The sequence below is a fragment of the Gloeophyllum trabeum genome, assembly GCF_000344685.1.
Source record: "Gloeophyllum trabeum ATCC 11539 unplaced genomic scaffold GLOTRscaffold_00013, whole genome shotgun sequence".
Taxonomy (NCBI): Eukaryota; Fungi; Basidiomycota; class Agaricomycetes; order Gloeophyllales; family Gloeophyllaceae; genus Gloeophyllum; species Gloeophyllum trabeum.
This window is the reverse complement of record NW_006920422.1, coordinates 836,253-856,147: the sequence shown is the minus strand read 5'-3', so window position 1 is coordinate 856,147 and position 19,895 is coordinate 836,253. Positions and strand designations below refer to the sequence as shown.

At 53.1% G+C, this 19,895-nt stretch overlaps 8 protein-coding genes across 8 annotated transcripts; 5 read left to right on the top strand and 3 right to left on the bottom strand.

Moving 5' to 3' along the window:
• Positions 1 to 231: 231 nt before the first annotated feature.
• GLOTRDRAFT_140649 (uncharacterized protein) lies at positions 232 to 2,570 on the top strand (the record flags this gene model as incomplete). The annotated part of the gene is made up of 4 exons (XM_007871238.1): positions 232 to 1,730; positions 1,796 to 2,148; positions 2,199 to 2,248; positions 2,304 to 2,570. The coding sequence occupies 4 exons, from the start codon at positions 232 to 234 to the stop codon at positions 2,568 to 2,570; spliced, it is 2,169 nt and encodes a 722-aa protein (XP_007869429.1).
• Positions 2,571 to 2,921: 351 nt separating this feature from the next.
• On the bottom strand, positions 2,922 to 5,419 carry GLOTRDRAFT_95885 (uncharacterized protein; the record flags this gene model as incomplete). The annotated part of the gene is made up of 3 exons (XM_007871237.1): positions 2,922 to 2,998; positions 3,019 to 5,118; positions 5,395 to 5,419. The coding sequence occupies 3 exons, from the start codon at positions 5,417 to 5,419 to the stop codon at positions 2,922 to 2,924; spliced, it is 2,202 nt and encodes a 733-aa protein (XP_007869428.1).
• A 667-nt stretch (positions 5,420 to 6,086) lies between these two features.
• On the top strand, positions 6,087 to 7,310 carry GLOTRDRAFT_80505 (ubiquitin-conjugating enzyme). Its single transcript, XM_007871236.1, has 6 exons — positions 6,087 to 6,213; positions 6,389 to 6,444; positions 6,558 to 6,653; positions 6,711 to 6,894; positions 6,956 to 7,082; positions 7,138 to 7,310. Exons 2-6 carry the CDS (start codon positions 6,421 to 6,423, stop codon positions 7,148 to 7,150), a joined length of 444 nt encoding a protein of 147 aa, XP_007869427.1. The 5' UTR covers positions 6,087 to 6,213; positions 6,389 to 6,420; the 3' UTR covers positions 7,151 to 7,310.
• A 1,956-nt stretch (positions 7,311 to 9,266) lies between these two features.
• Positions 9,267 to 9,968, top strand: GLOTRDRAFT_47436 (uncharacterized protein; the record flags this gene model as incomplete). The annotated part of the gene is made up of 3 exons (XM_007870980.1): positions 9,267 to 9,613; positions 9,673 to 9,736; positions 9,807 to 9,968. The coding sequence occupies 3 exons, from the start codon at positions 9,267 to 9,269 to the stop codon at positions 9,966 to 9,968; spliced, it is 573 nt and encodes a 190-aa protein (XP_007869171.1).
• A 561-nt stretch (positions 9,969 to 10,529) lies between these two features.
• Positions 10,530 to 12,154, bottom strand: GLOTRDRAFT_47391 (uncharacterized protein; the record flags this gene model as incomplete). Its single annotated transcript, XM_007870979.1, has 9 exons — positions 10,530 to 10,649; positions 10,712 to 10,811; positions 10,880 to 10,984; positions 11,067 to 11,253; positions 11,316 to 11,398; positions 11,457 to 11,664; positions 11,719 to 11,818; positions 11,879 to 11,941; positions 11,993 to 12,154. The coding sequence occupies 9 exons, from the start codon at positions 12,152 to 12,154 to the stop codon at positions 10,530 to 10,532; spliced, it is 1,128 nt and encodes a 375-aa protein (XP_007869170.1).
• A 593-nt stretch (positions 12,155 to 12,747) lies between these two features.
• On the top strand, positions 12,748 to 15,551 carry GLOTRDRAFT_140646 (APC amino acid permease; the record flags this gene model as incomplete). The annotated part of the gene is made up of 19 exons (XM_007871235.1): positions 12,748 to 12,893; positions 12,951 to 13,072; positions 13,132 to 13,231; positions 13,303 to 13,353; positions 13,412 to 13,569; positions 13,624 to 13,718; positions 13,769 to 13,837; positions 13,894 to 13,915; positions 13,975 to 14,037; positions 14,087 to 14,190; positions 14,252 to 14,357; positions 14,417 to 14,439; positions 14,496 to 14,624; positions 14,673 to 14,689; positions 14,745 to 14,778; positions 14,828 to 14,943; positions 14,997 to 15,014; positions 15,069 to 15,180; positions 15,230 to 15,551. 19 exons carry the CDS (start codon positions 12,748 to 12,750, stop codon positions 15,362 to 15,364), a joined length of 1,620 nt encoding a protein of 539 aa, XP_007869426.1. The 3' UTR covers positions 15,365 to 15,551.
• A 107-nt stretch (positions 15,552 to 15,658) lies between these two features.
• GLOTRDRAFT_65084 (replication factor A protein 3) lies at positions 15,659 to 16,357 on the bottom strand. Its single transcript, XM_007871234.1, has 4 exons — positions 16,232 to 16,357; positions 16,097 to 16,162; positions 15,933 to 16,032; positions 15,659 to 15,880 (listed from the first exon to the last, which is right to left on the bottom strand). Exons 1-4 carry the CDS (start codon positions 16,319 to 16,321, stop codon positions 15,813 to 15,815), a joined length of 324 nt encoding a protein of 107 aa, XP_007869425.1. The 5' UTR covers positions 16,322 to 16,357; the 3' UTR covers positions 15,659 to 15,812.
• Positions 16,358 to 17,212: 855 nt separating this feature from the next.
• Positions 17,213 to 17,725, top strand: GLOTRDRAFT_26061 (uncharacterized protein; the record flags this gene model as incomplete). The annotated part of the gene is made up of 1 exon (XM_007870963.1): positions 17,213 to 17,725. A coding segment is annotated over one exon (513 nt), but the record flags the coding sequence as incomplete, so codon positions are not given.
• Between the last annotated feature and the right edge of the window lie 2,170 nt (positions 17,726 to 19,895).

Sequence of the window (19,895 nt, the reverse complement as noted above, 5' to 3'; positions counted from 1 at the left end):
ACACACCATTCCAGAACGATCGGGATGTGTGTCAGTGTTACAAACCACAAAACATTTGGTTGAGCTCTGACAAATACCATTTTGAGCGTGTGAATTCCGCCGATCCTAGCAGTGATGCCGACTTCTGAGGGTCCGCTAGGTTAAGCTTTCTATCTCGACGTTGTAATAGAACGCGGTCTGCCACCAGGATATACCTCCGGAACTTGAAGGCACTTGTTTTACTTCTGATCAATGACCTCCATAATACCGAGGCTTCCCTCGTATCCCTCCACCGCTTCTCTCGCTTCGTTGTCTCCGGCTCAGCGTAGTACGCTGAATGCAACTGTGCTTACGATCTTGTCGCAGACTCTTCCCCTTCCGCCGGAAAAGCGGGACAGCAAATCGTCTCTCTCATTTCTGGAGTCATACGCAAGAAATGTGGCTAGGGACGACTTGCAGATGCTGATATGGGGCATCCAGGATGTGAAAGAGCGAGAGAAGCGCGAGCCCGAAGGCAGGAAGTTGAAGGGGAAAGTCTTAGCCCTAGCGCAGGCCCTAGTGACTTCACCCAATCCAGAAGCAAGGCCTTCCTTGCAGGTCTTGCTCGACCTATGTGTGGTATTTGCCGCCTTTCCCTCGCGAGTGCGGTCTCTGCTCTCGTCCGCTTTGGCTACGTCTGGCTCGCTCTCTCAGAATGTCGCCGAGGAAGCCGTACCTGCCTTGACCGCTTTACTCTCGCCTGGCCACTCGGGAGGGCTCTACGGGCTGCGCAAGACAGCACATATCCTCGAATGCTTCCTTCGCTGCTCACCGAAGGAATTCATCGCGCCATTTGCCCTCAGCAAGCAATTCATTACAACCCTAGCTAGAGCGTATGACGAGGGTCTCGCGTCGATTGCTCGATCGTATGGAGGAATAGGCAACTTGGCCGCAAACGCGCAATCACACCCGGACCGTCTGGATGATTGGGAGCTGCTATACCTACAGACAAAGCGGTCTATATTAGATTCGTTCCATATCCTTCTGTCCTCCTTGCTAGCCTCGATCTCCCCGTCCGCGTCGAGTTCACAAATGCTGAATGCTTTGGACATACTCTCGGCCCTTACGCAGCTTTCGTCCCCTGATACAACTTCAGCTTCCTCTGCTCAGCCCATTCCGTTCGTGAACCGACCTCTACTCACAGATTATCTGACTACACAGTCGCAGCAGCTCTCGCGTACCCTCGTGTCTCTCATGCAAACGGATAATAAGAAATGGGAGGCTCTGGAAGCTTCTTTACGGTCGCTGGAGACTGAAGCCGAGAAGCAGGAGCAATCGCTGCAGCCTGAGATGGTCAAGTTGCTTCTGCGGTCGTCCGGAATGCCGAGACTGCAGCCTGTCGAGCCTGAGTTGAGGAGAACATCCTCGACGCCCCCACCTGAAGTGGCATCAAAGGGTAAAGAGCGTGCAGCGCCGGAAGAGCCTGACTTGGATCTCGACCTGAAAGTAACGCAGGTACTCGATATCCTGTCAGATCAGGATCCTTCCTATGTCAGGCAGCTCCTCAAGGGCGGACGGGGTGTCGAGGCGGTTGTGGAGGGAATACTGGAAGGCATTGTCCCATCTCCGGAAGAGCTCCTTAATTCTGAAGTCGGGAATGTAAAAGGCACAAACAAAGTCGAAGAAGACATCAAGCAGTATATTTCGCAGAGAAGGAACGTATTCGATGACGAGAGAATTGAAGAGGCCCAGGTTTGGGTAGGTAAAAACAGGTACGTTATAATACATCATGCTGCCCGAAATGAGGCATCCAGGCTCATCCGAGGACAATCCCAAGAGAGGACACCAGCTTTGCCAAAGATCCCTACTTAGCGCAGATGAAAGCTGACATCCTGAGGCGTGTCGAGGAAATGTCGTCTGATGAGGAAGAGGAGTCGCATACCACAAACGTCGCCTTCGACGAGGACGATGACCTGGACGCGGTCAGGGTGAAAGTCGGCGGAGACGACGATGACATCGAAGGGTCTTCGTCCACAGACGGCGAGCACGACGATGGGGAGGCTGGGACTCAGGCGCCTCGGAATCCTGAAGGGATCATCGAGCATGCTTACCTGGCTGATCCCAGCTTATTTGAGAGGGACGCGAAGACCAGACGGAGTGACGGTAGAGGCAAGCTCAAGGCGGAGACCGGTAAGTTGCCTGATGCCTCGTGTCAGATACTCTTTTAAGCTGATGTACAGGCTGGTCGGACGAACAAATCGAAGGATGGCGGATCATGCTCGAGAGAGACGTGAGTGCTTCGTTTATAATCTTGATCGCTGATTTCGATGAATATCCGTGTCCAGCCCAAAGCAAAGCAAAGGCTGCAAGAGAAGTACGAGTTCTCCGGAAACAGACAGGAGTCACCACCCGTTGCTTCCACTTCTGGTGCGCCTGGAGGAAGAGGAGGACAGAGAGGTGGCCGTGGACGCGGCCGAGGTGGTGGTAGGGGCAGAGGTGGCGGCGGCGGCGGTGGTGACATGAATCGGGACAGAGCACGGAAGGAGCGAAGAGGGAACGTGCAACGGAAGAGGGGACATGACAAGAAAATGGCGCGAGGTGGGGCACCTTGAATCATACCCTTGCCACAAACTGTCGTATTGCACGATCAAAGCTGTTGCTCGTGGTGTTCGAATATAGTAAATCCTCAGGGTGCACAAATCCGACCAAGGTTACGACGCAACCGCGATCGAGGCTAAAGTGGGACACGAACCTCAAGCCCCGCCTCATCATGGTCATCGTCATAGTCCCACCATTCGTGGTATAGGTCCACTTCGACTTCAGTATGGAACCGTCGTCTGATAGGTTCATCAAGCTTCATGAAGTGACTCTCTTGAACACGGAGCTTCGACAGCGGGAACCCAAGGGAGGCACGCCTGGCAATAAACCTCCGAATAGCGTCAAGTGGTGTAATGCAACCTGAATCATCTGACGCCGACCAGAGTAGGGTATGAAGCCGAGGGCATGCGAGCTCGCCAGTTTCCAGGGGAAGAGTTAGGGCCTTGAGGAGTTCAGGTAAACCGCTGTCGCCAATGATCAACTTAGTGACCGAAGGGAAGCAATGGATGCAACGGTGAAAGTTATTGTCCGCATCTCTGTACTCTTCAATCGCGTCATCACCATTGTCTTCAGCGGTGCTGGTCGCAGAAGCGCCCTCCCCTCCGCCTTCTTTCTCGCCATCGTCTCGTTGCGCTTCATCGCCGTTGCGAGTCTCTGAAGCGGTTTCGTCTCCGCTTTGCCCATCAGCGCCAGGATCAGTCTCGCCGATGCTTTCTCCTCTCGTCCCATTCTCTTCCTCGCCTCTTTCCACCTGGTCACCCTCTTCAGTTTCTTCCTGGTCCTCGCAATCACTAGTCGCAGCGGCTTCAGGATCGGTCTGGTTGCCACTGTCCTCTTCAGTATCAGATTCACGCTCCCCCTGCCGTCTTTGACGCACGTCTTTGTCGTGATCTTCTATTTGACCATCGCGTTGATCTCCCCCGTCCGGCCCGTCATCACCGATTGCAGCGTAATTAGGGTCTGAGGGGGCCTCGATCCCAAACAAGGACAGCGTGGCCAGGTACGGCGTCCGGAATGGAGATGTGTCGCATGATATTGCAGCGATGAATGCATCGAATGTGTCAGACGAGAATTCATGCAGTTTCAGAGTCCTCAGGGCAGGGGCAGAAAGATGTCTGAAGAGTCCGGAAACGAAGGTTACTTCCCCCACAGCCAGGGTAAGCTTCAGGAACTCCAAGGACGGAAGATGAATCAGATCATATTCTCTGGAATCAACATCGGAAGGGTCATAGTCCACCCATGCACCGTCCATCGTAAGCCGAGTGAGGCCTGGGCAGTTAGCAAGTGCCGCTTGGAGTTCGTGATGCGTAACACCGGTAGCCCCGTGTACTTGATCTATCACCAAGGTGGTCAGACCCGACAAGAGGTGCAGATTTTTACGAAGGTTTATCGGTCCACGCAAAACCAGTTTGGTCAAGGCAGGCAAGCTGTTCGCGAATGGAACCGGTTGCATCTTCTCGAAGTATGACAGGACGGTTAACTCGACCAGGCGGGGCGCGCGTAGGTCCTTGAAGAGGGACAAAAATCGCTTTGCGCGTCGCGATGGTAAGGATGTCATATCGATACGACAGGTCTTCCAGCGGTGGCACTGCTGGACCAGCATTTTCACGACTTTAACCAGCCGCTCATCCAAGCAGTCCTGACCTTCAGAGGCTGCCACGATATTCACATGCAGGCCATAGTGCTTCGAACGGGAAAGGCGCCTCTGCATGGTCCGTGTTGCGGGCTGTGGTGGGACGTGGAAGATCGTCCAAAAGCTCGCACTCGATAGAATGATTGCTCGCCAGCGTCTGCATACCCCATGGGCGGGCCAAGGAGCGGTGCACAGACATCCAGCAGACTGACAAGCAGGAAAGGCCCATCGCCATACTTCTAACAGTAACTCGTCTGGGAGAGTGTCGATCGGAGTAGCACCGACGGTCACCGCAGGGTTGCTGGAGACGGAGACAGACGAAACGGACTGCGTTTCGTCCTCATCTGAAGTGATACAACCTTCGGAAGGAGACTGAACAAGGGCACCGCTGACTACCGCCGATGGTGTTGGACTGGGAGCTGCGGCCGGAGAGACGGATCGATCGTGCTCTTCTTTTGAGGTGGAGCAGCCGTCTGAAAGGGATTCGACAGGCGTATGAGGGACAGGTTCCGAGGGCGCTGTGATAGGTGCGGAGGCCGGGGAGACTGGTGGTGTTTTGTCCTCATCAGGTTCGGTGGTGCCCGAGGGGGCTCGGGCAGTGTCAACGGTAATAGTATGGACACTATCCGGTTGGGTGGCATCGGATGTGTCATCATGGGCAATGCATTGGGTCTTTTCTGCGCTGGAATGAGCATAGCCCTCGTGGAGATAATGAGCGAAAATACCTTGGACTGTCTGGGATTGGGTGGCATCGGACATGGAAGCAGAGAATGTGGACTGCGTCTCTTCTTCATCCGAACAGCTATTCGATTCGTCGGACGACTCTGAGGGCGGCTCGAAGGAAAGCAGGAGAGTATACTTCTCTTGTTCTTGAGAGACGGTCATGGAGGACGCTTGACGACTGGTACGGCCGTTCAGAGTGATGAGAGCTGTATAAACGTGCGAGAGATTAGCTTTAAGTATACCAACCGATCCGGTCATGAGAACAAATAAGTACATCGTGATGCGGGACAAGCATGCCACCTACTTAGATGGTAAGACGGGACTTGGACGGGACCATTAGCAATGGACATACCTAATTGAGCCCTTTGTTGACCAAAGAAGGATAAACATGTGAATACTCGTGTTCCATGTGCGGAGTGAGATTCGGGGCAGACATCGACTGCATTCAAGATGCCACCGGAGTTCCTCTCTGACTAACTAACCTGGAGGGTGACGGTCCCGAGCCATTGCGAAGCGATTGACGGAAGAGAAATTTAAGCTAACGCGCAGGTGACTGACTTTTGTTATACCATCCGCCAGAGATCAATATGAAACACGTTTGCAATGTCGCATTGACATATCCAAAGCGTTGCTGTTGCGGGCCAGCTGGGTTAGATACGGGCTCTTTTTTCAGATTTGCAACAAGGAGGGGCAGACCGGGAGAGAATAGGTGATGAAGGCAAATACCCCCAAGCCTCAGATGAGTCTTTAAAAGGACTAGAGCGTCAGAAACCCTGGACCGGAATGAACAAGGACATGAGGCCCGTGAGTAGTCGGTGGTACTTCGAGCTTCATTTCGGCTTCCGGCCCAGTCATTAACATGCTTCAACGGGAAGCTATACCCCCTTGACGTGAGCACCCATCTTTCGCTTATTGTGGCTCTTGGCAAATGACTCCGCAAGGTTCATGCTGGACGTGAACACCCTTTGCCAGGGGTGGGTACATACCGGTCTTCAGTACTTGTGTTTGGACTCGGCATGGGGTATTTTTCAGCCGCTCAGAGACTCGCTGTTTGGATCGAAAGCTTCAAACAGAGAAAGCCTTGCATATCGGTGGTAACAGCCTCCTGGCGAGCATTTATTGTCCGAAAACAAGCTTTACAAGGTCCAGTGGCTTCGAGACGGAAGACAAAACGGGGCGAGTATCACGTGGCAAAAGGGCACAAATAGATGACAAACGCCCAAACAGCCTTCGCCTGTGCACTCACGTCTTGTCATCTACCACCACATCCATACACTCCCCTCGTCCTAGACTCTCTAAGTGTAAGTTTTTCTGCTTTGTATGCTGTCTACACTGCTGCTGACGGTCTCGCCGCTTGCTTCCGCTTGCCCGCCCCATAACATTGGACATCGACGCCGCCGTCGCGTCTTGTGCCATGGTCTACGATCTCACGCGATCCCCATCCGATCTCCCGTTTTTCGTCGACATTGACCATAGTCAAGCCTTCGCATTAATATTATTGCATAGTCATGGCTCTCAAGCGCATTAACAAGGTGAGTTGTCGCCGATGTCGTCTGTCCCCTGTGGCGCACAGCGGGCGCTTACCGGGCTGAGGAGGGACAGCATAGCTGTGCGGCGGTACCTAACACATTCTGCACCTCTACAGGAATTGATTGACCTCGGGCGCGACCCACCCTCCTCCTGCAGCGCCGGACCTACTGGCGATAACATGTTCCAATGGCAAGCAACGATCATGGGGCCTGTACGTGACATTACATCCGTGACCCATAAGGGACCGTCGTTGACTGATGGTCCACAGGGTGACTCACCTTACGCCGGCGGCGTGTTTTTCTTATCGATCACATTCCCGACCGATTACCCCTTCAAGCCGCCCAAGGTCAGCTTCACCACCAAGATCTACCACCCCAACATCAACGCCAACGGCTCGATCTGTCTCGACATCTTGAGGGATCAGTGGTCACCAGCGTTGACCATCTCGAAAGGTAGACGCCCCGCGCGTTGGATCGTCTAAATGTAGTGCTGATCTGCTGATCTGCTATCCAGTTTTACTTTCGATTTGTTCAATGTTGACAGACCCCAACCCTGATGACCCCCTGGTGCCCGACATTGCGCATTTGTACAAGACCGATCGGGCCCGGTACGAGGCAACGGCGCGGGAGTGGACAAGGAAGTGAGTGTCTTTGCGGCGGGATTTTTGTTTGCTTATGCTTATACACCCTTCACAGGTATGCTATGTAGTAAACGTGGATCACTCCGATGGTTTCCTGGTGTATCATTCAGTCTCATGGCTCTATATTCTTGTACCAATTCATTCCTTCATGTGACGCAATCAACGCTTTCTTACGAAGATGTACCTATAATTGTCGTCGGCGTGTTGTAAGAGGAGCGATCGGTTTTCAGCACTGCGGGCGATACGATCATTGCCTGTCGATGGTCAACTTTGTCAACTCGCAGTTAGCCTGCCTCGTGCCTTTCGTAAGTTGTTCTATCCCCGTCCATGATATGGTGATCCTGCGTATGGCGATGTTTGAGACTTGTGTGACAGTGCCTCGTAAAGTTGTGATTTGAAGGCTTTTGGCAGTTCGGTACTCTGACTCAAGTCTGACTCACCTTCTGTGTCGTGAATGTCTCGCCGCATAACACGTGAGTGGCGAGTCGTCAGTACTTCAGTCTCAGCGAATTGCAGTACAGGCTGTTGCTCTGCGTCCCCATCATCGCGCAGCGCCATGACAGGCTAGGGGCACCGCCGCGACTGTCGACGCCCTCACGTTCACACTACTGAATATTACTGAATGCCAGTACCCAAAAGGCACGAAAACAGCCTGCCATGAGATAGAGAATATTTACTGTTCATCATTGTGATGAAGACCAGCCCGTTGCACTGCGTTTGCGTAGAGCCTGGGGGTGAGGCGGACAAGGACATCGGCTTGCATAGTCAGCGATTTCCCCTATTGTTGGTCCGTTCTAACTTTAGGCTCCGTTCGGATGCATGGCCCCGTCGCGGCCAACGAGGCCAAAACAGTCTTTCAGCCAATCGCGTCTCACTAAAAGCACTGCCACGCGGCCGAGCTGGCTGTGGCGCCTTGAGAGCGCCGCGACGCGGCCGTGCAACCGAACGGAGCCTTAACTTCCGTTCGCTGTAAGCGTCACGAAATTCCGCCGGCAGCCATACTCGACTTCATGGACTTCGGGAGGGCCTTGTTACATCCAAGGCCGAGTCCGAGATCAGTAATCAGCTAGTATCGGCAACGAGTAAACTCATATTTCCAAAGTCGAAGCAGGAGTTTCGGCGGCATCGGGAGCAGATCAATATTGCAGCTGCAAGTCGTTCGATGTAAACGACGACGCTACTGAACGCCAGGTGTCACAGTATGTCACGTCACGGCTTCCATTTCATTCAGGCAATCAGAGCCGCCTAGTGAGCTATTCACCGGTGCTTCGGAAGGAAGGGAGGATTAGCGTATGGTTACCCTTCTAGACGTTGAACGCTGTCGGCGTCACAAAATATATGTCTTCTGCTACTTCTGGACCGACTTTTGTACGGGATTGTGGGTGATACTTCATTGACTTGCCAAAACCAGGTCGCGTCGCGCCCGGTAACATATGAAGTATTGCTGCCGCTCTGACTTGCCCTCCTTCTAACACGAGCGTCGCTATGGACCGCTTGACAGGTTGCTTCTTCAACAACCCCCGCTGCACTCTTTGAACCCGGGCCGGTGTACACAACGGTAAGCCCGCCCATAATTCCACCTTCCTAATGTCGACTGTCAAGACGCAGAGCTAACATCGCATCCATCGGACGTACTCACAATAGCCCAACTGTTGCGAACGATGCCAGTTCATGGCGGACCAGTATGGCGGCATTGCCTTCTTGGTACACCGCCACATTATCTGGTTCTGGCTCGGAGGCTGCACTGCATAGCCAATACTCCCCGGTCAGCAAATCTATACAGGCAATGACTTCCGCAGCACTGTGCTTGTCCGAGGTCGTCCATGCATCCCGGAAGGTCACCCCAAGAGCGCCAATTGCCTCATTTCATTGGCTCCGGCGATCGAAGAACAAGAAGCGCACCCTCCCGAGATCTCCGTCCACTTGATGTTTGATTCCTCACCTTTGCAGGCTTACTGTACTCTCCTAAGGAGGCGTCTTCCCGCGCCCATTGTGGTCAGCTCGAATTGTGTGAGCCCTGATGAAAGATGGCCGAGATGACCACGCCCATCCTCTACACCTCATGGAGGGCCAGTATTTTAAGGGCGCACACTCGAAAATCATGGACCCCACCATTCAGCCCTGAGGCTTCGCGACATGTCGACTACCCAGAATCCCTACGCTACAGGCTGGCAAAACGCTGGGATGGGACAGTCGAACCAGTCGGCTTGGGACTACGGTTCTTCTGCTCCCCCGTCTGTCTATGGAGCTCTGCCTTATGGAGCGCCGGCTGGACATGACCTAGGAGGCCCTCTATGTCTCACCTTCGCTGCATTTTCGCCTACGATATTGCACTCGGTCTTGATCGACGCAAAGGCCAATATCCATTACCGGGTGGAATCCAATAGTTCCCCCATTTTCACCTTCATTAAAGACTCTCGAGGTCGGAGCGTGGCCATCATCGAGTGGAGAAGTCATCCAACCATTGAAATCCGCGGTGTTGCTCCGAAGCAGAGTATTCAGAATTGGTTGGGGTTGTCCCGTGACGGGCTGTAAGTCGCATGGACAGTTGAACAAGCCTGCGGTAGTCCTGACCAATCCTGCGCGTTAGATCCAGAATTATGACGGTTGGTAATCGGCAGTATGCCTGGGCACCAAATGGGAGGCATATCTGTGTATGTCTTCATATGTCTTCAGCGCAGCTGGCCGGTCTGATAGTGACATTCTTACATGTCCGATTGGCAGTTATACGCGACATCGTCTGCCGCTCCGCAGCCGCTGGTCACAGTTTCAAAGACGCAGGCCACCGTTACCCTTGAAGTCACTCCTCGAGCCCTGGAGTTAGGTTTACTCGAACCCTCAATCGTCGCGACAGTTTTGCTTCAGTCCGGGCGCAATATTGACTGAGGACGTAGCGAAACCACAGCTCCGTAGTTGCTTCCTATCATCCTTTCTTTGGACTCTGAACTCTGAACTCTGAGAACCGAATCACGGCTATCTCTACCCCCTGTAACTTCTAGTACTGTGTATTTTTTCTTGCTTGTAGATGTGTACTATAATGTATAATCGGCGGAGGACCGGTTCTTCCCCAATGTATCAATCTCGTCTGCTATCTTCCAGGGGCGCGCTGACAAGCGTTAGGACAGGGGAGGTCTTGGGACCCGCATTACGCCGGTATCAGATGCGAGCCCGCAAACCAGGAGGTTACCTTGCGACGCCGATGTATTCATGGAACATCCGTATGTACATGAGTAATCGATGGAAGCCTACGCTCGTTTCGAAGACTCTTCGGGCCTTAACGCCAACACCGATCGCCAGCCCCCGGTTAAGTTGAGGATCTACGCCCGCAGAAACTTCTCGGACTCGGTGGCCTGTGTCAGCGACGTCTGCGTGTTCGGGTACTTTCCATCCATAATGAGCTCACGGAACGCAGCCACTTCCTCCTTCCCACTATGAGTAGAAGTCAGCTCAAGGACACCGTAGTACACCATACGCCACATACGTTATGAGGCCCTTCTCAATTTGCCGAGCGGTCAATTCTGCCAGATAGGGCATCATCAGATCTTGGTACGCGGGCGCTACCTTGTACTGAATATGGCAAGAGCGGTTACACATCCAGGAGACGCGGAGACAGTTCAAACGCGAGTCACCTTCATCAACTTTTCATCGGCTTCGGCATGCACTTTTGCCAGAAGCATCGGCACCAGTGGGCTGTCCTCGAGGTCTTCAAGACGTTTCATGATAGGATGGCTACAATAATGATGGTCGTGAGACTAATGCCAATACGTTATTTCGCGAGGAGCTTTCAGCAGGCGTACACTCCGAAAATTATCCCTTTTGTCCTTGGTAACTTCCGGAAAGTTTGATGATCGACACGGAAGAAGAGGTCCTTGGGATGGAAACCCTTCGGCAGTTTTGCGCCGCTCTCCAGGTTGGCGATATTGTCTACCCACGAAGCCAAGTAGGATAATCAAGAGGCGCCCCCCACGGAGCTCAAAAGGGCACGACCACATACGCCAATGAAGGTTGCGATCGTCAACGATCTCCCAACTGGTACGTTCGAACGGCTCATTCGGTTTGAATCGCTTCAAAGTCCGTTCGACACTCAGCAAGAGCTTTTCATTGAAGTATGGCACGGGAGCGTGAGCATATCTCAAGGTTTTATTGATCTTCTTGGAGAGAAGGTAGAACCCTGGAACACCGGATCGTAAGCATCTCCAAATTCACGGTTCAGTGCTGGCGTCGCCGACCTACCAGGGAATGCGACGAGGCCTCCCGTGAAGTAGACAGAGCCATCTTCACGTTCGCGTCCCATCAAGAAATCGTCTTGTACCAGCCTGCATAGCATCGTTCAGAGATCTCGATCCGTCGATATGATGGTCGGTCAGAAGCTACCGAGAGCAGACAGTCAGCGCATCGACTCCTTTTCTCCCTTCTAACCCGATCAACTTCTCGTCGGTGACTTTATTCCAGATGCCACCGCCTTCGCAGTCGATTTTCTCAAAAAGCGTGGGGTACCTCTTCGGGAGATAATCGACCAAGATCTCCATGAGTTCCCCGCATGCTTCATCATTGTCGGGACAGGAATCGATGACATGCTTCCCTGAAATTGCCGTAGTGAGCGGTGAGATGGGACATATGAAGGTTATATATAGACCTTTCTCTGCAATGACGCGCGCTTTCTCATCAATGTACCACTTGTAATCCTTGTCGATTTCTATCCAGTCATTGATATGCATCGGCTGATGCGACATCGTCTGATGAAACACATTTGAGTTGATTAAAGTACCTCGGGGAGGCTGAGCATAGCCACCAACCTGGTGATACGGCCATCGTACGGTCTTGTTAACGTACAGATGATTCCGAGTTGTGGCTGTGGCCTAGAGCGGATCAGCACAAGATGTCGAGTGGCTTACGGACTGAGGACGTACTAGGTCAAAATCCCAGAGAGGATCCGGATCCGGTAGTTTCTCGTCTTCAGCCACAGTCACTTTGACGCACTCCTTTGCTCTTTGACCTCGGGCGTAGACATACCATGTGACAGCCGCTATAACACTGAGAAGTAGGACATCCAGCGTATGGAGCTCAGCCATCGCTATTCTCGGGGAAGCTATTCTCGTGAAAGCGGAATGCAACTGAGCGACACTGAACTGCTCCATTATAGCTGTCCCGTTAAGACTTCGGACACTAAAGATATCCGAGATACGACTGCTTACCGGGCTTATCCGTGGTGGCGGAGTGCCGTATTCTGATAACGAAGCACCTGCTCACAGATAAAGCATGTCCTATCGGTGCGAAGGTTACAGTGACTTACCGCCTTTACTGACAGCTGTCCTGGTTGTAGGAGGATACCACAAATGCCAGCAGGTAACTTGAGACCGGGCGTGGCCAGTGGACAGATCGTCTGGAGACCTGGCTCGGCGAAGCGAGCGGAGCTGTATTCATGGAACCACGAGATACGCCTCGAGCTAGCAACTGCCTCCGTCTGCCTGGTGCACGGGAGCGATAAGATGCAGCGCTGGTATTGATAGAGTATGTCTTCGGATAAGCCCGTCCAATTACCGCTTAGGTAGAGCTTACATACAAGGGTCGTTCATGAATTGGGTTTATAGGAATTCCGTAAGGCAGGCGCTCTGGGCGCTGAATCGCATATATCGTCCGCGCTTCTTGAGGTACGTCCAACGCCATGTTTACGCCCAGCGACAAAGTCGACAAAGCGTCGATTAACCTGGAGCAAGAGGATGCGAGATTGAGGAAACTCGGCGTTCGCCGGGAGCTGAAGCGAGAGTTTACCAAGTTCAGCACGCTCAGCTTTGCACTCGGCATCCTAGGGTATGTCTTACTGTCCCGTTCCCTTCCTCACGACACGGAAGTATCATAGTTTCCCAGATGCTCTGCTAGTATAGCATCTACGTTTAATACTCCCCTATTGCTCGGAGGACCGGGAACCGCAATATGGGCGTGGTTTCTGGGATCCTTCGGTTGTATGGCAATCGCAGCATCTGTAGCTGGTCTGTCTGCATTCAAGATCATATTCTCCAGTATTATATGCTGATTATTGGAACGATAGAGCTCGTGTCTGCCTATCCGACCGCCGGAGGGATATATACTAGCACAGCCTTTGTCGTACCTTCCAAGTACCGACGAAGTACCACGTTCGTAGCAGCATGGTACGGCGCCTTTGCCTACCTGGACGTCATAGCCAGTCCTGATTTATATGGAATGTATTCATGTCAACCAGGATGACAGTGGTCGGACAGCTTGCTACTCCAGCTTCCGTCACATTTGCGTTGTAAGTGGTGGTAACTGTGAAATCTCCCTTGTCTTGCTTTCCTCAAATTATCCTTTAGGTCACAGATGATATTCGCTGCTGTTACTATTGGTACGGATGGGACATTTACGGCCTCTACCGGCCAGGTATTGGGCCTATACGTCGGGCTCAACTTCGCTTTGGGCATTCTGAACAGCCTGCCTACGAAGACGTTGCACCGGATAGCATCCTTTTATGGTGTGTGCATTCAGCGAGACACATCTCTCTGGGGGACCCTCACGTTTGCATTAGTCTACGTGAATCTCTTCACTACGTTGGCCGTCATCATAGCCATCCCTGCTGCGGGCCGAGGTAACCTGGCAAGCCACAAATTTGTATGGAACACCGTAGGTCACGAATGTGGTTGTATCGGAAGCCAGCTTGATATCCATGACAGGTAGAAGATGGATCGGGCTGGGGTAGCACAGGATTTGCCTTCTTGCTAGGTATCCTGAGCGTGCAATGGGTCATGGCAAGTATCCAGCCGGTTATATGGGCTCACTTTGACGTCCTCATTATTAGACGGATTATGATGCTGCAGCACGTAAGACCCGACTACCTACGCATTACTGAATTATGCACCGCTGATTATGTACTTCATAGATTTGTCTGAAGAAGTCAAGAACGCTGCGGTAGCCACGCCGGCTGCTATCGTCTCCGCAGGTTGTGATTCGATAACTCTCGCCTTGCACACCAAAGCTAACGGTCCTCCTAGTGTTTCTGACGTCCATATTTGGATTCTTCGTGAACGTGTCTCTTTGCTACGGCGTTCGGGATCTCTCCACCCTACCTGGCCCTACTCAACTTGTTTTTGCTCAGGTGGACAGTTCATTGTCTCCTAAGTATGATAGCGTATAAACAACCTATGCCTCGATTGTAGATCCTATGGGATAACCTGGGGAAACGGGGTGCTCTGGCCCTGTGGTCGTTTGTCATCATCCTGCAAACCATAACAGCAGCTACATGCCAGCTGGCATGTATCAGAAGTATGTTATACTATTTTATATTTCCTGTCGCGAGCTTGACCGATCCTCCGCTCATCTAGGCATATACGCGATTTCCAGAGATGTAAGGAAGCTTCTACGCCACTCCGACATTCATACTGACCGGCATATCACATGTAGAATGCCCTACCCGATGGACGTCTGTTCGCAAAGGTATGGCGAGTGACGGCGACACCGGTGAACGCCGTCATCTGCACCGTAGTAGTGGAGTGTCTCTTTGGCCTGCTATCTCTAGCGTCCCTTGTAGCGGTGAGTCTTCGTCCATGTGGTGATATTCTTACACTAACCCTGGCCAAGATCAACGCAGTCTTTAGGTAGACCTGTTCTCTGCTCCCATGGTCGCACCACAGCTTACACAACCATCTCCAGTATCACTGCAGTAGCCCTTGACCTCTCCTATGCTGTATGTAACTTGAATTATACTACGTGAAGTTAACGAATTGCTCTTACAGATCCCTATCGTCGCAAAGCTGTACATTCGGCTCTTCGACACAGACACGGAATTCACACCAGGGCCATTCTATCTTGGCAAATGGGGCTATGCCGTTAATGTTTATGCGGTAGTGTGGTATGTGTTGTACACTCTGGAAGAGTTTCGCCTCACCTAATAAACCGTACCAGGACATTACTCGAGACAGGGTGAGTTGGGAATCCACAGTCTGACCTCTGTAGTTCTGATTCATAGTTGGATAGCATCCTCATCATGCCACAAGTGTATCCTGTTACGCCGGCTACCATGAACTACGCTGGGCCTATAATGGGTGGCATCTGCGGCCTGTCATGGCTTTGGTACATGGCCTTCTGGGTAGGTCCTATTCTTTCTCGAGTTCACCCCTCACTCACAAGTGCCCTAGCATCGCCGATATTACGGACCTGGGTCCCCAGAAAAGCTGGGCCACGGTAGTACGCGGTCACCGTCGCTGGAAGAGGCAAAGGAGAAAGGAGTTGCACAAAGCATGGTTCGTGCGGTCGATGGGCCTGGGGTTTAAATTCTGGGAATGCCTCAGATCTTCAAGTTGTGACATTGTCAATGCGGCCGAGGATGCTTTGTGTACACAGGGATGTAACATATTCAGCTACGAATGCTGCCGAGGAGCCACCGTGGCATTCTTTGTACTGGGTTCATTCTTCTGCTGCACATAGAATGTTGTCTTGCCACTAGTGCTTGATTGGTTCCATGACAAGTATGGCAGAGAGCCAGAGGGACCTATAATCAATATCTCAGAGTTCCTGCCACTGGGCAGTGGAAAATCTGGCTCCTGCAATCACGGATACTATCAGCCCTGAAGAACACATTACTGGCTGATTGCGGAATTGACCACCCAGAGCATGGTATTTTGGTATGCAATACAAGAGCAACGTACTTGAACATTACAAAGCAATGAGCACAGCGAGGAACAAGCAAAACACCTGACCGACAAAACCAGCAACTTGAAGCTAGAACATACTCCCCATAAACCGTGGGTCATGTATCATATTGACCACGTCGTCAATCAGCTTCATATCTACCAACAGCAGACATAAGCTTGGAACGAAGGAAGAGCAAAGGGCACGTACCCACTGAATCCCCCATGAGCACGCAGGCCATCATCTGCAAGGTGCTCGCATCGATCACCTTCCCGATGATCTCCACATACGTATCCGTCACGTTCGCGTCCTTCATCCCGCAGTAAGCCAACAGACAGACAGACAGTCCCACAACCAGCCCGTCGTCCACTTACTTTCGGTAATCGCACCTCCACCTGCCCGCCATCAGACGCTTCTACCAGCGCAGTGTCCCCCTTGAACTGCCGATCCAGGTCCACGGAGTAAACCGCAATACACCATGGCAGGATATGATAGAAAGAAGTGCGCACCTGCAGGACTTTACACACCAGCCGTACCGTACGCCCCACGAACTGGGGCATCTTTGCAGAGTTGACACGCGTCGAGGTGTGCTCCGCCATAGCGAATCGAGACAAAAGCGAGAGAGAAAGGGGAAAGTAAGCTGGTTGTACACAGATCGATGGCTAGACGCATTTACGACACGCCACTGTGACTTTACGTGTCTCGCGTTACCCGTCACACGTGCCACAATGCGATCGGACCGCGCGCCACAAGAACCAATCCTCCCACCGAGGGATGCTACATTTCACTATGCCCTAGTCCTTTAAGGCAAATCCTACTAGGCTACAGCATTGTCATTGTCATCTCTATCCTACACCCTTCCCGGGCCCCCTCTCCGACCCTGACTCTTCTCTTCTAATACATAATCCAACTCCTACAACACCGATTACTCCTCGAGGAAGAAGTAATTGCCCGAAGCTAGATAATAAATAGAAGACAGGTAAGCGGGTCAAGCAAACGAGGAAGGATGAGGAAGAAAGACAAGAAACGCACCCTTCTGCTCCCGGTCCTTGACACTCTCCAGCTTATTCACGCGCGGCCGGAAGTTCGTCGGGTCGCGGCGGAACGTGATCTGCAGCGACGCGAGGAACTTGTTCATCCCCGACAGCAACGACTGCGGTCTGCACCACGGAAACATGGTTAGCGGCCCCGATGTAACATTAGAATCGCACGGCAGCATGGCTTACGGCGTAGCGGTGGCCGCGACGGCGGGCCTGCCCTCGAACACGATGACGCGGTCCGCGAGGTACGTCGCCATGATGAAGTCGTGCTCGATCACGAACGCCGTCTTCTTCGCGTGAAGGATGAACCGCTTGATCACCTTGCTCGCGATAATCCGCTGCTCCGAGTCCAAGAAACTGCACGAACACAAGTTAGCGCATTATCGCCCTGACATGCGTCGAAATTTGTATTCGCACCTGCTAGGCTCGTCGAGCAGGTACACGTTCGCCGGCTTGCCGAGCGCGAGCACGATCGCGACGCGCTGGAGCTCACCCCCCGAGAGCGTCTTCACCTCCTGGTCCAGAATATTCTCCAAATTCATCGGCTTCACCACATCCGTCTGGAACTGCGGGTGCATGAACGCCTGCTTTATCTGCTTCAGCAGCAGCATCCGCACGCTCCCGGGGAACTTCGGCGAGATCGTCTGCGGCTTGAGGCTCACGCTGAACGTCTGCCGGTCGACCTCGACGTCCGGGGCGTCGCCCCAGAGCAGGCGGATGAACGTCGTCTTGCCGGTCCCGTTCTCGCCGAGCATCACGATGATCTCGCTGTCCGTGAACGAGCCGCCCTCGACGGTCAGCTTGAACCCGCCGAGCGTCTTCGTCATGGAGGGGTACGAGTACTGGCGGGACTTGTCGATCAGGATCTCTTCGGCGGTCTCGACCATCTTGAAGGAGAGCGATTCTTCGCGGAAACGCAGGTTTTCTGTCGGGATGAAGCCGTCCAAGAAGATGTTGATGCCTGCGGGGCGTGTCAGTTCCGCGAGGGAACGAAGGGCGCGCACGCTCCGACTGACCTTCTCGCACAGAGTACGGCATGGTCACGACGCCGTACATCGACGGCTTGCCGTACAGACAGCAGATGAAATCGGACAGGTAATCCAGCACCGACAGATCGTGCTCGACGGCAATCACGTAGTTGTCCGACTTGAGCAGCGACCGAATCACCTCCGCCGCCTTCAGCCGCTGCTTGATGTCCAGATAACTCGACGGCTCGTCGAACATGTACCTAGCCACGCCCGCCATCAGCCCATTCACCCAATAGGAATCCCGTAGCATAGCACTCACACGTCCGCCCGCTGTATGCACGTCATCGCAATCGCAAAGCGCTGCAGCTCTCCGCCCGAGAGCTGCGTGACCTCGCGCTCGAGCACCTCGTTCAGCTCGAGGTCGTCGAGGAGCTTCTGCTTGTTATCCAGCTCCTTCTTATTGTCAAGCATCTGGCTGACGCTCATCGCACCCTTGATCGCGCGCGGGATGTGGTCGACGTACTGCGGCTTGATGAGCGCCTTCAGGTTGTCCTCGAGCACCTTCGTGAAGTAGTTCTGCAGCTCGGAGCCGCGGAAGTACTTGAGGATTTCCTGCCAGTCTGGTGGGTCCTAACGTCGTGGTTGGTATGTTTCAGCGGGTTAGGTAGTAGATGACAGGCGCACATCGTATCGCCCGAGATTGGGCTTGAGTTTCCCCGCGAGAATTTTGAGCGCCGTGCTCTTCCCGATACCGTTCGTCCCGACGAGCCCGAGGACCTGCCCCGGCCGTGGTGTGGGCAGCCGATGGAGCTTGAAGGAGTTGGCGGTGTATCGATGTGTGACTTGGGACTCGAGGTTGGTCGGGAGGTTGATGATGGCAATCGCTTCAAAGGGGCATCTGGTGTGATCAGGCGGAATTTATTAACATTGAAGAGAGGGGGATTGGGTGGTGTACGCACTTCTTTACACATATACCGCATCCAATACACAGAAATTCGGAGATGAACGCGATTTTGTCGGTCGGCTTGACTTCGATACAGAGCTTCCCTGGAGCACGCTTCAGAACCCCGATACAGCGACAGCACAGAGCGAACCCACTAACCCATCTTCACGACCGGACACGACTGCCTCCATAGATCAGATCAAAAGATCACAAGCAGCTCGCAGACACGCACCTTCTTGCACTCCTGCGCACATCGCTTCGGTTTGCAGCGGTTGGAGTCGACGATGGCGATACGCGTGATTTTGTCGGCCATCGCGGCGTGCCAGTGGGAGGGGGCGTTGGGGGCGGAGGGGAGGGGAGGCTGTTTGGAGGGCGGACTTGAAACTTTTCGCAGTGCGTTTACGGTGCTACTCGATATCGGTGCCGCCGGCCTGCGCGTGGACGCCACGCGAGTCAGGAGCTGGCGCCAATCAGCGCGCTCGAGTAACACGATGACGTCGAAGTCGGACGCCTCCTCCTCAGTCTGTCAAAAACCCCCTCCAAGTCTCATCCTCTTATGGCTGGGGACGGTACTGTCACCTGGATCTCCTTTCATCGCTCAGCACGCGGAAATGAATAATGTCGGAGATTTCCTTCCTGCATTATAATTGGTCCGGACCCAGCTGCTATTTTTATATGAATCAAATTCCAATTATATCCAGATATGAATTACATGCTACGATTATCGTCGGATTAGAATGAGATTCGAATCGGATTGCAATAGCTTTCATAGTTTGTCGACGTTCTCGTCGCACTCTGGCTACCCTGTTCCCGACCTGTGCCCCCCTTCGTCAGCTAGAAATCACTATTGCCCCCGGAGTTGCCCTTCGTCTTGGGTTTTGCCTTGAGACCTGTGGCGTGCTCTGCGCGTTGGACCTATGGACCCGGCGAAAGTCTATAACGCCGGGAAAACGAGACGATGCCCCCACTGCGATCGCGAGCTATCATCGAGGGGGTACAACAACCACGTTCGAGCCTGTGGTAAAGCAAAGGAGGCAGATGTAAGGTCTATGGAATATGAGGAGGTCTTGAGAACACGGGCACGGGCACGGGAAGGTTTGTCCCGGTCGTCTCCGGCGGATGGAACTGCAGTCGTGAACCTAACGTTTCTCATCCCAGAGCAACGAGCCGCTCTACAGGGGGGCTCTGACAGCTATTCACCAATGCTGGGTGAGTTATGCAG

What these genes read in the sequence shown, in the direction of transcription:
- GLOTRDRAFT_80505 (XM_007871236.1), top strand. Translation starts at nt 6,421, where the DNA reads ATGGCTCTCAAGCGCATTAACAAG. An exon ending in AAGCAACGATCATGGGGCCT is followed by an intron (nt 6,654 to 6,710) that starts GTACGTGACATT and finishes GATGGTCCACAG; the next exon opens with GGTGACTCACCTTACGCCGG. An exon ending in AGCGTTGACCATCTCGAAAG is followed by an intron (nt 6,895 to 6,955) that starts GTAGACGCCCCG and finishes TCTGCTATCCAG; the next exon opens with TTTTACTTTCGATTTGTTCA.
- GLOTRDRAFT_65084 (XM_007871234.1), bottom strand. Translation starts at nt 16,321, where the DNA reads ATGGCGGAGCACACCTCGACGCGTGTCAACTCTGCAAAGATGCCCCAG. An exon ending in TGGTGTGTAAAGTCCTGCAG is followed by an intron (nt 16,163 to 16,231) that starts GTGCGCACTTCT and finishes CTGGATCGGCAG; the next exon opens with TTCAAGGGGGACACTGCGCT. An exon ending in GCTCATGGGGGATTCAGTGG is followed by an intron (nt 15,881 to 15,932) that starts GTACGTGCCCTT and finishes TGCTGTTGGTAG; the next exon opens with ATATGAAGCTGATTGACGAC.